This window comes from Phytophthora parasitica (genome assembly GCF_000247585.1).
Source record: "Phytophthora parasitica INRA-310 unplaced genomic scaffold supercont2.92, whole genome shotgun sequence".
Taxonomy (NCBI): Eukaryota; Oomycota; class Peronosporomycetes; order Peronosporales; family Peronosporaceae; genus Phytophthora; species Phytophthora nicotianae.
This window is the reverse complement of record NW_008649078.1, coordinates 121,321-133,622: the sequence shown is the minus strand read 5'-3', so window position 1 is coordinate 133,622 and position 12,302 is coordinate 121,321. Positions and strand designations below refer to the sequence as shown.

Below are 12,302 nucleotides of genomic sequence, written 5' to 3'. Positions count from 1 at the left end.
GTTTCAAGTTTTAGCTCTTCCCTCGGATGTCTCGTAACTTTGTGGCCTTCTACAGCGAACGTTGGTCGGACTCTGGGTTGCCACCACTTTCGACGGTGGAAAAAGCGAATTGGGAAGATTCGCGCTATATTCGAAGATAACTTGCGGCCGGATCCCATGATCATTCGTGTTGCGGTAGAACTTGCATCTCTAGAAGAGGATGCTTTGCTTTCATTGCTAGAACTCACCCATTTCTCCATTCGCAATCCCCAAGACGCATTCTTAGTGCTATCTGTCCTTGACGCCTTCAATGTGGCCTCAATATCCAGGATTCTCATCGCTATCTGCACAAAACTCTCCTGTGCGGTCGGGTGGCTACGAGGAATTTTAGCCATAAGGATCTTCACCTCGTTCAGAGCCTCTATAACGTCAAACATGGACATCCAGAAGTGTAAGAAATCGATGGTCATAATTGCGGCTGTCGTCTTCCACGACGAAGAATTGTGGAGTGCATTCGAGACATAAAGAGCGTTGAAAACTTCCACAATGAAAATAACGCTTTCAGGTTTGAGATCATGATTCGTGTGTTGACGACTGACCCAATTCTTCGCGATCAGTTGAATAATTGGCAAAATGACGACGAACATCGCCTGGTGAATACCAGTGAGTGATACAAATCCATAAATGTAGATCGGGTAGATGAACGTGAGTGCTACTTGGCAATTGAATACTGACAATTGTCGCTTAACGTCTTCCCATAAGGTCGGGTCAGCTCTCCATCGAGGTCCTGAAATGTAAACAAAGCACGCAGTTGTCAGGATGACGTCGGGCGGTGCTACAATGAGTAACCCGAATGGTAACGGGAAGACTGTCAGCACACATAAGAGGACAATGATTCCCACAGAAACAGCCGACGCGAATAAAGCGGAGAGGACCACTTGCCGAGGGGTCAGTTTAAGACGAGGTGCACTTTGACCCATTTGAATCAGCACGTTTCCACTTATGAAAGCCAGTACCAACCATGAACGGACGAAAAATACTTCGTTGTTGAACACACCCGCTTCTGGAGGACTGAGAGGTGGCAATTCTTTCAATAAACTGATGGCGAGACTGGGTAATGGCGTGAATACGAGTATTGCTAGAAGTCGTGAAGCTTTCAAACTTCTTGAGTACGAGGCTAGTCTCTGAAGGCGGTCTACCGAATATCGACCTTGGAATTCGACTTGAACAGACATCCATGCTGTCCAAAGCCGCCGAGTCGTACTCTGAATCTGCTTGATCATGTGTGGAAGGATTGAAATTACTACCTCAATGTATCCGTTTTTAGCTTTGGTAACCCAGAATATCGGACTCATGCAAAAACTTGAAATAGAAAACAATATATCATCAAACCGCATTTTAGACGCGAAAAAAGTCGTACCAGAGCTGACGAAGTTTTGTCCCAACACCTTTACTTTTGCTACCAATTGACCTTATGCGAACGGGGCGGAAGACGTAGTTCCACACTCAAGAAAATCATCAACTTTGATCGAGACCTCCTGGCGACTTTCGATATGAGCTAGGTAACTTACCTGTGGCTAATAGAATGACTGCAACATTAAACACATAATTCGTCTTATTCGCGTATCAAAAAATTCAGTGGCTGTAATTGAAGCGCAGAAATCGAACATTGGATCAAGTCCAACTAGCCGTGTGATTCGAGTAGTCATCAGAACTAGTCAGAGTCGTTGCAGTCCTCCGATTCGGAGTCCGAAGCCGTTGTGTAGTACACGAAACCGTACGATTCCGAGTAGCCGGCAAAGCACGTGTACTCAACATCGGTGCTCGAGACGGACATGTCACTCACAGCGTCAGTACACTCTGGATCGTTAAACAACTGCAACTCTAGTGACATGTTCGCATTGACGACAGCGATGGCAGCAGTATACGACGCGATGTCGGGTAGAACACGACACTGACCATCTGCATAGAATGCGAGTCCGTTCACCCAGTTGTCACATCCAGTAGGAGGTGAATACTGCTCCAGCAGCACATAAGGCGCACTCGCATCAGCGTAGATGGAAGCAGTCCCCTCTCGGTCGCTCTCGTAGCAATCCACCTTGCTCGAATAGACTGTGCCTCCGATGGAAGTCACGGTACAATCTTCGACTTTGCACTTATCGCAGTCTTCCTCGTAGATGAAGTGTGGCGTCCCGGAGCAATTGCCGCCCTCGAAGTAACTCGTGAACGCAACCGAACCCGCGTCAATCGACGGGAAGAGTGATGAAGCAAAGACGCCCAAGAAAACTGCGGCTTTGTACTGCATCGCTTGAGTAGGGTGGAGTGCAACTGATGGTGTGAAGTTGTTAAAGTAAATTGAGAAGTGTGTTGTGTCGGTTTACGACGAACCGGGTATGAAAACATGATTCGCCTTGGAGCTACTGGTAACTAGATCCCAAAATCTTGGTAATCGTTGGGTTCATTTTTGAGCTTGGCTTGTGCACCTCAAAAATCCAAGATTCAGACAAAGCTTGAGTCGGCACCCCGAATATCTTGCATGATTTGCACGTACCAGGAATGTTACCAAAGGATGCTCTTTGCACACACGAAGTAATTGACTAAAGGTTAGTGGCGCTGACGCAACAAGTCCACTTTAAGAAGTCAGGGTTTCTTGGCTGGTGATTTATTTATCAAATCGAGGTGAGCTAAGAGCATCATCATTAGCCTCTGCGCTCACCAAGTCATTAAACCAAATGGGCTAATTTGGCATGCAAAAATCGTTGTTATTTTATCTTGGACATCAAAATTTCTAGTTTAACTCAGACACCCATTCATACAACTGCACCAGCATCCACACTGGCATGATTTTTTATGATGAGTGAAGAAAGGGAGTAGGGCGTAGCTCAAATAAATATTCAACTACTTCGAAGTATCCGATACTGACTACCACGAAACTTACGAGCTTAAAAATCACTGACACTACATTAAACTGGGTTGCCAATGAAAGCAGGTTACTGAGGTAAAGTAATAAGATGGGAACGACAAGAAAAATGGCGCAAAAGCATTTTGAATAAGGACTTGTACTTCATAAACGAAAGAAGTGTAAAAGTTCTGTTCGCTAATTTCTATTATTACTCAGTTGTTCGGCTTAGAATCATGTAGCCATGCGAATTTAAAGCTAAAGTCAGCACCTAGGATTGGTAATTGAAAGGGATTTTGTTAGCAGATTGACATTTTAAAAACAAAATGTCAAAGCTTAGATACATACCGATGTGAACCAACGAAATCTGCATGACGTAGATGAAAAGAATAAGCAGCTTTCCCTGGATAATCCCTGCTTGGTTCTCTAGTACGAACGATAGTTGGCCAGTGGGTAAAAAACCTAGATTTCGTTTCAACAAAAACATCGCCATAACCAGCGACGCAAATTCCAATGAACTGTAGATCAAAACGCGAGAGATGGTCGAGTTCAGCTCGGAACTCGAAAGACTCGCTAATGGTGGGTAGTAAGCGCGGTTATGCAGATAATACACGATCATGTGATGAGCACCTGTTAGAATAAATATATCGTTAAGCGTTGTAGCGTTTTTGATTCAACTAGAAACGAGTGCTTGTACTTACAGTACAGTAGCGGGAGAACCACCTCGATGTACTCCATAAGAACAAGATACTCCGTGATAAAGAGCACCCGGGCGCTTTGACGAATGAATAATGCGCGTTCCTTTTTCGAAAACACCTCTGGAAGTTCAATACACGAGCTTTGATCTAACTTCGATTGTGTTTCTGTTCCAGTTGACAGACGCACGGGTTGTTGATTTTGTACTGGAACGACAGGAAGAACTCGTGTTCCGAGAGATGGTTTCCTCGTTTGGCTAGCCTTTTCGTTTGTTTCATCGTCTTCATGCTCGCTTAGACGACTCACGTTATTCTTTGCGTTTGTATTTACCCAAGATTCAAGCCTACTTTTCCGAGTCGGATGCGATGCACTGATTTTTGACATTTGCTGCGTTTCGTGATCCAATAACCGCATCGCTATCTGCAAGAAATTTTCTCTGCCAATTGGATGCCCCTCTGGTATCTTCGCCATGAGCACCTTCACTTTGCTCAGGACCTCTACCACGTCAAACATTGAAACCCAGAAGTGCAACAGGTCCACCACCATAATAGTTACTGTCGAAGCTTGGGTTGAGGCCACTTGAAGCGCATTCGCAATGTATAGTGCGTTAAACACATCCACATTGAAAATTACGGCTTCTGGTTTACAATCATTGTGACCGGCAAGAGCACGGCTAACCCAGTTTTTGGCAATCAACTTGATGATAGGGAGTACCACAACAAATATCGTTTGATAGACACCAGTAAACGAAGTGAATCCGAATATGTACATCGGGTAGATTAGTGTAAGTGATATCTGGCAATTCAACACCGCCGTCTGCTGTTCCATTTCTTTCTGAATCGACGAGTTTGCCTTGAATTGAGCACCCCAAAAAATTGCGAAGCATACTCCATACACGACAATGGACGGGGGTGACGCTAAAAGCATGGTAAAGGGCACTGGGAATACGGTGGCCGAAGCCACTGCGTAGAGAGTTACGACTGATGCACCTGCTGACAGTACAGCGATAGTGACTATATGTCGAGTTTTCACTATCAAAGCTGGTACATTTTGACCCATTTGGAAAACCATTGAGCCGACCATGAGACCCGCAACAAAGCCGAAGCGAATCAGGAAGACCCAGTTGGCGCGAACTCCAGCTTCGGGCGCTGTCAGCGGAACAGCTTCGACCATAATTGCCAATATGAGGCAGGGTAGAGGAGACAATACAGCTACAGACATCACTCGACAAAGACTCGCTGTCTGCACGTAGTTGTTGAGGCGGCACAGTCGCTCAACGGAATACCGACCATGGAACTCAACTTGCATGGCCATCCACGCAGCCCAAACACGATGGAAGACATTCCAGGGGGTTTCCATATGTCGCTGTGGCGCAGACCAATCGATCACAAAAAAAAAATAGTTTCAATGCCAAAGTGCTGACACAAATAGTTTCTTTTAAAAAAATCTAATACTGTCAAATATTTTCTTCACTGTCCAACTAATGATCTTCTGAACTCTGCAAGGCCATCCTGTAGTTCTTCGTCCTCTTCTTCTTCATCGTCATCGTCTTCATCATCAGATGTGAAAGCAGGGAACCCTGTTGACGACGAAATAGGTGTTTCTTCGACGATACTACCGCGAGTCTCCGGTTGCAGCCGATGGAGACGAGATGCAAGCGCGCTGTTGATTTTCTTGACAGCATCCACTTGATCTCTCGATTCGCTCAGAGAATCCTGTAGCTGATGCACAGTACGCTGTAACTCCGCGTTCTGCGCTGCAAGACGCTTAGTGCCTTTGTCCTTGTCACCAACACTGTCGAGTACACTTTTCAGCTCTGCCAACTCGTCAGCTGTGCTCTTAGCATCCGCCTTGACAGCGGCAAGTTCTGCTTGGAGAGTTCTACGCTCTGCCAATTGTGTCTCGAGGTCGTCAAGTGGCCGGTTGTTATTGGCTCCTACCAACTTACGAAGCTCCTTCGAAAGCTCCAGAGATTTAGCGCGGAACATGTTACGCTCGGTAATCAACTTGACCTGCTCCTCTTGTAGCTGTGTAATTTGGAGCTGCTGATCCTTAATTTGTTGCTGCAAGTCGCTTGCACTGACTGTAGCAACAGTACCGGACCAAGCATCACGCTCCCATCCCGATACAGAACTCACAGTAGCGCCTAAGCCTTCACCATCCAGGAACTGCGCCTCTGTTTGAACACCCTGGTCTGTCATCTCTGCTGCACGCTTTGCCGCTACGCTAAGCACTTGTTGCAACTCTTCCTTGCATTGCACATGCTTTCGCTCTTCGTCCTCTAACTTCGTACGTAACGAGTGGATTTCACGAGCTTGAGCGTCGCACTGTCCTGGGAACTTTTCAAATTGTCGAAGCTTCATTTGCTGAAGTTCGATGCGATTGTCTTTAACTTCCAGCGACGCAGTGACCTGTTTGTTTTCCTGCTCGGCGGTTTTGAGAAGAATCGACATGGACGAGAGTTTCTCTCGAAGCATGGCGATCTCTTTGTCCTGTGCTGCAAGTCGGCCTTCGATAAATACATTGTCGCCAGCAATACTGGTGCTGCTCTCACTGAACCCATTTTTACTTGAGGTCATGGCAGAACGCGATGGCGTTGCAGCTGGAGTTACGTCAGAACTTCTCTCTTTTGTAGGATCTCCAGCATCATCAGGCTCCAAGCCAACCAGATCACTGAGTCGCGCACTTGACACGGACGTAAATGAGCCTTCGCTTTGTAGTCGTAGACGATTCTTTCCAGCAGGCGAAGGCACAGCTCCCGAAGACGGCGTAGTCGTCGGTGATCCTGTATTGCTTGCTGTATCTGAGTTATTAGCTGGTGACATGGCTCCCGAGTTGGATCCGACGGATTGAGAGGCAGTAAGTGGTGATGGGGGTGTCGCTGCAACTACAAACGCTGGATCCATGAACAGATTCCTTTCATCAGTTTGCGCTTGTTCTTCTTGCTCAGACGTGATCAAACGCGCTCTAAACTTGCGGATCAGGAGCGTCATAATGTCACGGTTCTGTCTGTTCTGCGCCACTAAGAAAAAGCAAGACAAGGATTGCAGCTGCGCGTGTCGCTTCTTCAGATCACACACGTCACCTTCGCGGTTACCCAGGAAGCCCCCGAACTCTTGCACTTTCAGTGTAAACCGTAGTTGGTCCGCAGGATCTAGCAGCACCTGAAGAAACGTACTGTACGCAGCCTTTACCACCACCCCTCCTTCATCCTCGTCTTCTGAAATCTTGACTAAACTCACATCGTCTGGTGAGATCTTAATCTGGAAGCTATCGTGTTCATTACTCGCCAACGTAGCAGAGAACGACCCCGCACCTGCTTCAAGCAACACATCGACCGTATTGCCTACCGCTGGATCAAGCACCAATGGACTAGGCATCTCCACGACACGTTTGAACTGAGGAAATCGCAGCGACTCACACTGTAGCGATAAGATTGCACCTACGTCATCCACGGACGGGAAGTAAGGACATCGCTTCACACCTTTAATCTGTCGAATATCCATCTCTGGTGGAGTTTTCCTGAACCACGTGAGCGCGAATTCATTCACATCGTCATCCAGAACACCCACAAACCTTCCTCCAGTAGTCACGGCGACAATTGGCGTCGAGTGCAGCACGTCAGTGTTTGTATTCACCGGCGTTTTCCGATGACGTCCTCCTGTTGAACTGTTGTGAGGTTTGAGTGCGAGATCATTCATCCAGCCCTTCACAACATTCTTATCTTCTTCAGGTCGTGAGGGTTTGTTGCCCATCATACGAAATAGGTTCTTTTTCACGCCATCTGTACCCACTTTGCCCAGCGAGAAGCCGAATTTCCCTCCGTTTGTCTCGGAACTGGGCGAAGGTGATCGCGGTGCGTCATTATTGAGCTCTGAACCGCTATTCTTCTGCTCAAACGACCCAGATCTTGTCATCTGGCTCAATCTAGCACCCCACCCTGCACTGCTAGACGGCGACATCGGCGGCAACGGCCCACTTGAGTACTTTCTGTCCGGTTGTATCGGCTTCTCCTGAACCAGGTTATTATGCTCCTCTCTATTTTTCAGGAAACAATGGAACGTCAAAGTTAATGGGAATGTCGCCTCTCTAGCCGTCGTAATGATCTCTGCAAACACCATCTTGGTTACATCCGCTGTGTTAATTAATACCAATTCATCTCCGGGATAAACTCGTCTTGAAGCTTCAGCGTCCGCCATAGATCCGTCCGGTTTTCGTCGAAATCCTTTCACTCGAGCTCCTGTTCCATCGTCTCTCGAGTATAAATCCACGTAAAGGGGTCCTGGTGTCGGATACACCACGTGAACTTTCTGCATAGTGCCTCTGGGTGATTTCATTGCTGCAAAGTCGGCCATTCCGGCCAGTAAATTTCCTCCCATGGACATAAATCCATTAGGTTTTGTATCGGCTGCTGGACGCACTGAAATGGGCGGAGGAGGAGGCACTACACCCTTAGACATTAGCGCAGACTCTGAGTGTGCAGGACTGGCCAGGTAGGCCGCAGGAGCTGCGGAGTTGACGGCTATAGGAGTTCCTATAGTCGAGTTTTCCATTCTCAAGTTCCCGGTCGATTGTGTGCGTCGATGAGCATCCCAGACGCCGTGGAGGGTATCATTCGAGCCGTCTGTATCCGTTCTATTGGGTAAGAGTGATATGGGTGCGGCGGCAGCGGATACAGCCTTGGGACGACCGATGGCAGCCGGAGAACCTGACTTGAGAGGAGATACCGATGACGAACTGGGTGATAACTCGACTTCTAGGGGGAGTTTGGATTCAGGGAGCATGCCGTCGTCTTCTACAGTGTCTTGTGTGTCTAGGAATGCTGATTCGTCGTCTGAGGACCCATCGTGCGCCATGGTCGAAGAGCGCGAAGCTGTCGAGCTATGCGTCCGCTCGGGAATGTGGGTACCTTTTGTGGTGAAATATCAGAAAATCCGACAAGACACTGAACCTTGGATATCGCATAATAAATTCGGCTTAGTTAATTTTAGGGTGGTGATAAACTGGCCACAAAAACAGAATTGTTCTGTCAAAATATTGCATTAAATTTTTTTTACGGCAAAATGGTGGCACCATGAATTCTGCGACCTCTGCACATGAGCGACCACCAGTAAGAACACAGCATACAACAGACAGCGCAACTTTTTGCGACTTGAATGGCCCATAGTATATTGTAGAACAGCCTTCATCATTTTACTTAGGAGATATCTTTAAAATGGGTTAAGCAATAAAGGTTTTTAAGCTTCAATGTTAGAATCCAGAGCTGTTTCGAAATATGGCTTTGATAGAACTCGTTATTTGAACTCAAACAATCTTTTCACTAAAAGCCAATACGGACCAAATATCTATATACTTAAGTAGTTAAGTCTGGATATATAGTAAGAGAGAATAGACCGAGAGCACATGGTCTATTCTTTCTCATTCAATTCCAAGCGATAAAGCTCTGGCGAAGTTCATCAATTTATCCAATGCCATTTTTTTCTTGAAACGCTAGTTATACCGAAGGAGTACATTTCTTTAATTAAAAGTATAGGCAGTGGAGACGGTGGCCTACGTTTTAATGCCAAAATTAAAAAAATAATTATCAGGCATGGACTACACACTTAGATTTTATTTATATCTTACCCGCTTGTTAGTTAAAACGACAAAGGACATAATTAGATTTTGAAAAGCCACTATAAATGGAGACTGTGGCCAATGTTTTAATGCCTTTTCGACAATCCAGTCTAATGGCACAGAAGCTACGAAATGCCCGATGGCATCTAAGGGAGGCGTGGGTTTCGATTCAAGTGGAGTATCAAGGTAGCTACTCGGCGGAGAGGCTTCGACAGCTCGGATGTTACATGGACGGTCTCAGTACACGACGGATACTACTGGTTTGTGCGCTCACCCCCCTACCGTGTCTTGTGTTGAGTTTGCTAAAAGAGACCCCACCACTATCTCCTGCCGAAGCTGGGGTGTACAAAAATGGAGTTTTCTTTGTCCGATCATGGGTTATAATGTGTTTTATGGGCGCCTCAGCTCTAGTCCAAATGGGTCATGGTGTGCCTCGACTTAAGTTGACGAAGTTCCAGATTGTCTGGGTTTCTTTGCTGGCAGCTACAGTTTCGATCTTGTTCATATTCGGACTGTGCGTTCTGACAGTCTTCCCACTTCCGTTTGGCTTGCTTATCGCGGGTCCACCGTTTGTTATTGTGATCGCTGCATGCTTCACGTACATTTCTGGACATCAGTGGCGAACTGATCCTTCGATCTTGGTGGATGTCAAGAGGCAGCTTGTGGTTTACAACTGTCAAACTACGCTTCCCTTTGTTTACCCATTGTACATATTGGGCTTCGTATCGCTTACTGGAGTTAACCAAGTTGTGTTCGTCGCTGTATTACCCATTATTCAGATTGTTGCTAAAAATTGGATCAGTCGTGCACTTGCTGACGATCATGATCAGAAACCTCAGTGTGTCATCTTCGTCGTTGAGGTTTACAACGCACTTTACGTATCAAATGTTCTTCAGACCGCTACATCTTGGGCATCCACAGCTACGATTATGGCAGTCGATCTGCTCCAGTTTTGGGTATCGATGATTGATATGGTGAAACTTCTTAAAGAAGTGAACTTGCTAATGCGTAAAATTCCGCCAGACCACCCATGTGCGAAAGAAAACTTTGTGCAAGTGGCCGTTCGCCTTCTGAATACTGAGCAACACCAAAACACTATTGGATCGACTGCAGGCACGATGTATACAGAGAAGAAGATGTCCATGGACGTTGCGGGTAGTAAAAATGAAAGAAGTACGAGTGCAGCTACCCTGGAATCATACAGAACATGCCAAGATGGAAGACGTAAAGAGAGATGGATGATACTTCAGAAAGCACGAGTTGTCCCTTGTAGCCCACCGACCCAACACAGTAGACATCAGAACAAGCAACACCTAGGTCCCATTGTGCCCGTTGCAGCTGAAGGACCGCAGATACCTACTAAATATGATCTTTCAGGCGGGCTTGAGCAGATTTTCAGTCGGAAGGAACGTGCTCGTTTTGTCCGAAGAAGTGCTCACCTGCTCTTTATTATAGAGTATCTCGTTCTGGTTGAGTATGTCGAAGTGGTATTGCCATTTGTATACTGTAAGTAGTCTACCTTACTACTCTCTCTCTCTCTCTCTCGAGGAAATGTTATTAACGCGTTCTATTTGATATTCACCTAGGTTTGCACCAATTCATTTTATTCCACATGCCCAACAGTGCTCATTACCCAGCGTTAGCTGGATTATCAAGAGAAGAGTTCACGGCTAAAATGCTCAGCACACTACTCTACAGTTTCTTTGAGCTCGGGTCATTCGTCATGATGGTCATCGTACTAAAACGCAGACTTGGATATTCTGGTTTGCAGCAGCTAGCCTTTGTTCTAGACGTGTACGCCAGTGTGGTTCAGACGAAGCTGAACTTGATTTTCGTCTACATCATGCAAGTGTCGTTGGATCACCACGGTGAGTGCATTTGTGCATTTGGAAGATCTATCGCGAGGGAGACTAACATGTGTTTCTTTTTGACTACGGTAAGGTGCTGATTTCACATTTAAATTCGCGTGGTTAAACTCGAAGAGAAAGTTCTGATATTTTGAATAATACACATGGGAAACGCAACTTAAACACATTAAGCAAGCTGGTGTTTACTGTCGAATGTAAACAAGAGGCAGAATCCGCAGAACCGACCGTGTACGTAGCCAAAATCGGTGCGAATTCGTATCTAAAACGTCGATCCGTTTTTTTAATGACTTGATCGGTGTGTTGTAAACAGTTGTAAATTTTTGAATTTCGGGCGTTTAAATTAAATGTACACTATTAATACAGATAATAGATGCTCTGCACACGCCCTTAAAGATCAATACTAAGTGTCATGTCGACACCTCAGGGAAATAGAGAATTCCACTGTACGGATATGGGTTTATAATCATCGAAGTGTCGTAGCCCTGTACAGTGTCTACAAGACACCGCCACCAGACGAGTCACAGCGATGCCAATGGTAAGTTCACCTACACCCTAAAAGGTAACTGTGATGAAAACTGCAATAGGGCGTAATTCAAGAAATCGATGCAAATTGATTTTTTTTTTGCCCTTGCCTGACCGCAACAATGGATCTTGGAATGCCATCGATATAAGGTATCGCAGGATAACGACCTCAAGTGCGAACAAATAGACAAAGTCGCCGCTAGAAAGCATGATTACAACGTACAAAGCGGATTACGGGCAATCAAGAGAACGCCACACAAGCGAAGTATCATTGTCATTTGATGAAGTTCCTTTCCAGTTGTTTTGTTGAACTTGAGAAAAGATGGACTTTCGGGTAGTAGACCCCACTAGATTTCCGCAGCCTCTCTACGATAGAGAGGCTGCGGAAATCGCTCCAAATGCTATGTACTATGTATACTGTAGATGCCTTTGTATAATCGCGAGTATATTAGCCGAGTATGGAGCTTTACTTTTTAGTGTATGATGCTATTCCAATTGTATATATATTTTTTTAAATACAATATGCATTCTTTTGTGCGTAACTCAGCAACCACTAATTACAACGTACTGGTTTACTCCGGCTACAATGGTAATTATTTCATATTTGGAGCAAATCTAGTGTCCACTCTAAGCAAAGAAAAATGCAATTTTTGTTTTTTACAATTCGCAAGTGGTTTGATGTAATGCTTACCTGTAAAGAGGGGGAGCACTAAAAAAAACTC

At 45.7% G+C, this 12,302-nt stretch overlaps 5 protein-coding genes across 5 annotated transcripts; 1 reads left to right on the top strand and 4 right to left on the bottom strand.

Annotated features, from left to right (window-relative positions):
* Positions 1 to 49: 49 nt before the first annotated feature.
* On the bottom strand, positions 50 to 1,262 carry PPTG_18744 (hypothetical protein; the record flags this gene model as incomplete). The annotated part of the gene is made up of 3 exons (XM_008916982.1): positions 50 to 124; positions 228 to 814; positions 1,244 to 1,262. 3 exons carry the CDS (start codon positions 1,260 to 1,262, stop codon positions 50 to 52), a joined length of 681 nt encoding a protein of 226 aa, XP_008915230.1.
* Positions 1,263 to 1,693: 431 nt separating this feature from the next.
* Positions 1,694 to 2,284, bottom strand: PPTG_18743 (hypothetical protein; the record flags this gene model as incomplete). Its single annotated transcript, XM_008916981.1, has 1 exon — positions 1,694 to 2,284. One exon carries the CDS (start codon positions 2,282 to 2,284, stop codon positions 1,694 to 1,696), a length of 591 nt encoding a protein of 196 aa, XP_008915229.1.
* Positions 2,285 to 3,093: 809 nt separating this feature from the next.
* PPTG_18742 (hypothetical protein) lies at positions 3,094 to 4,888 on the bottom strand (the record flags this gene model as incomplete). The annotated part of the gene is made up of 3 exons (XM_008916980.1): positions 3,094 to 3,149; positions 3,227 to 3,508; positions 3,580 to 4,888. The coding sequence occupies 3 exons, from the start codon at positions 4,886 to 4,888 to the stop codon at positions 3,094 to 3,096; spliced, it is 1,647 nt and encodes a 548-aa protein (XP_008915228.1).
* Positions 4,889 to 4,973: 85 nt separating this feature from the next.
* Positions 4,974 to 8,530, bottom strand: PPTG_18741 (hypothetical protein). The gene has a single exon (XM_008916979.1). The coding sequence runs from the start codon at positions 8,428 to 8,430 to the stop codon at positions 5,044 to 5,046; it is 3,387 nt and encodes a 1,128-aa protein (XP_008915227.1). The 5' UTR covers positions 8,431 to 8,530; the 3' UTR covers positions 4,974 to 5,043.
* Positions 8,531 to 10,802: 2,272 nt separating this feature from the next.
* Positions 10,803 to 11,184, top strand: PPTG_18740 (hypothetical protein; the record flags this gene model as incomplete). Its single annotated transcript, XM_008916978.1, has 2 exons — positions 10,803 to 11,058; positions 11,132 to 11,184. 2 exons carry the CDS (start codon positions 10,803 to 10,805, stop codon positions 11,182 to 11,184), a joined length of 309 nt encoding a protein of 102 aa, XP_008915226.1.
* Between the last annotated feature and the right edge of the window lie 1,118 nt (positions 11,185 to 12,302).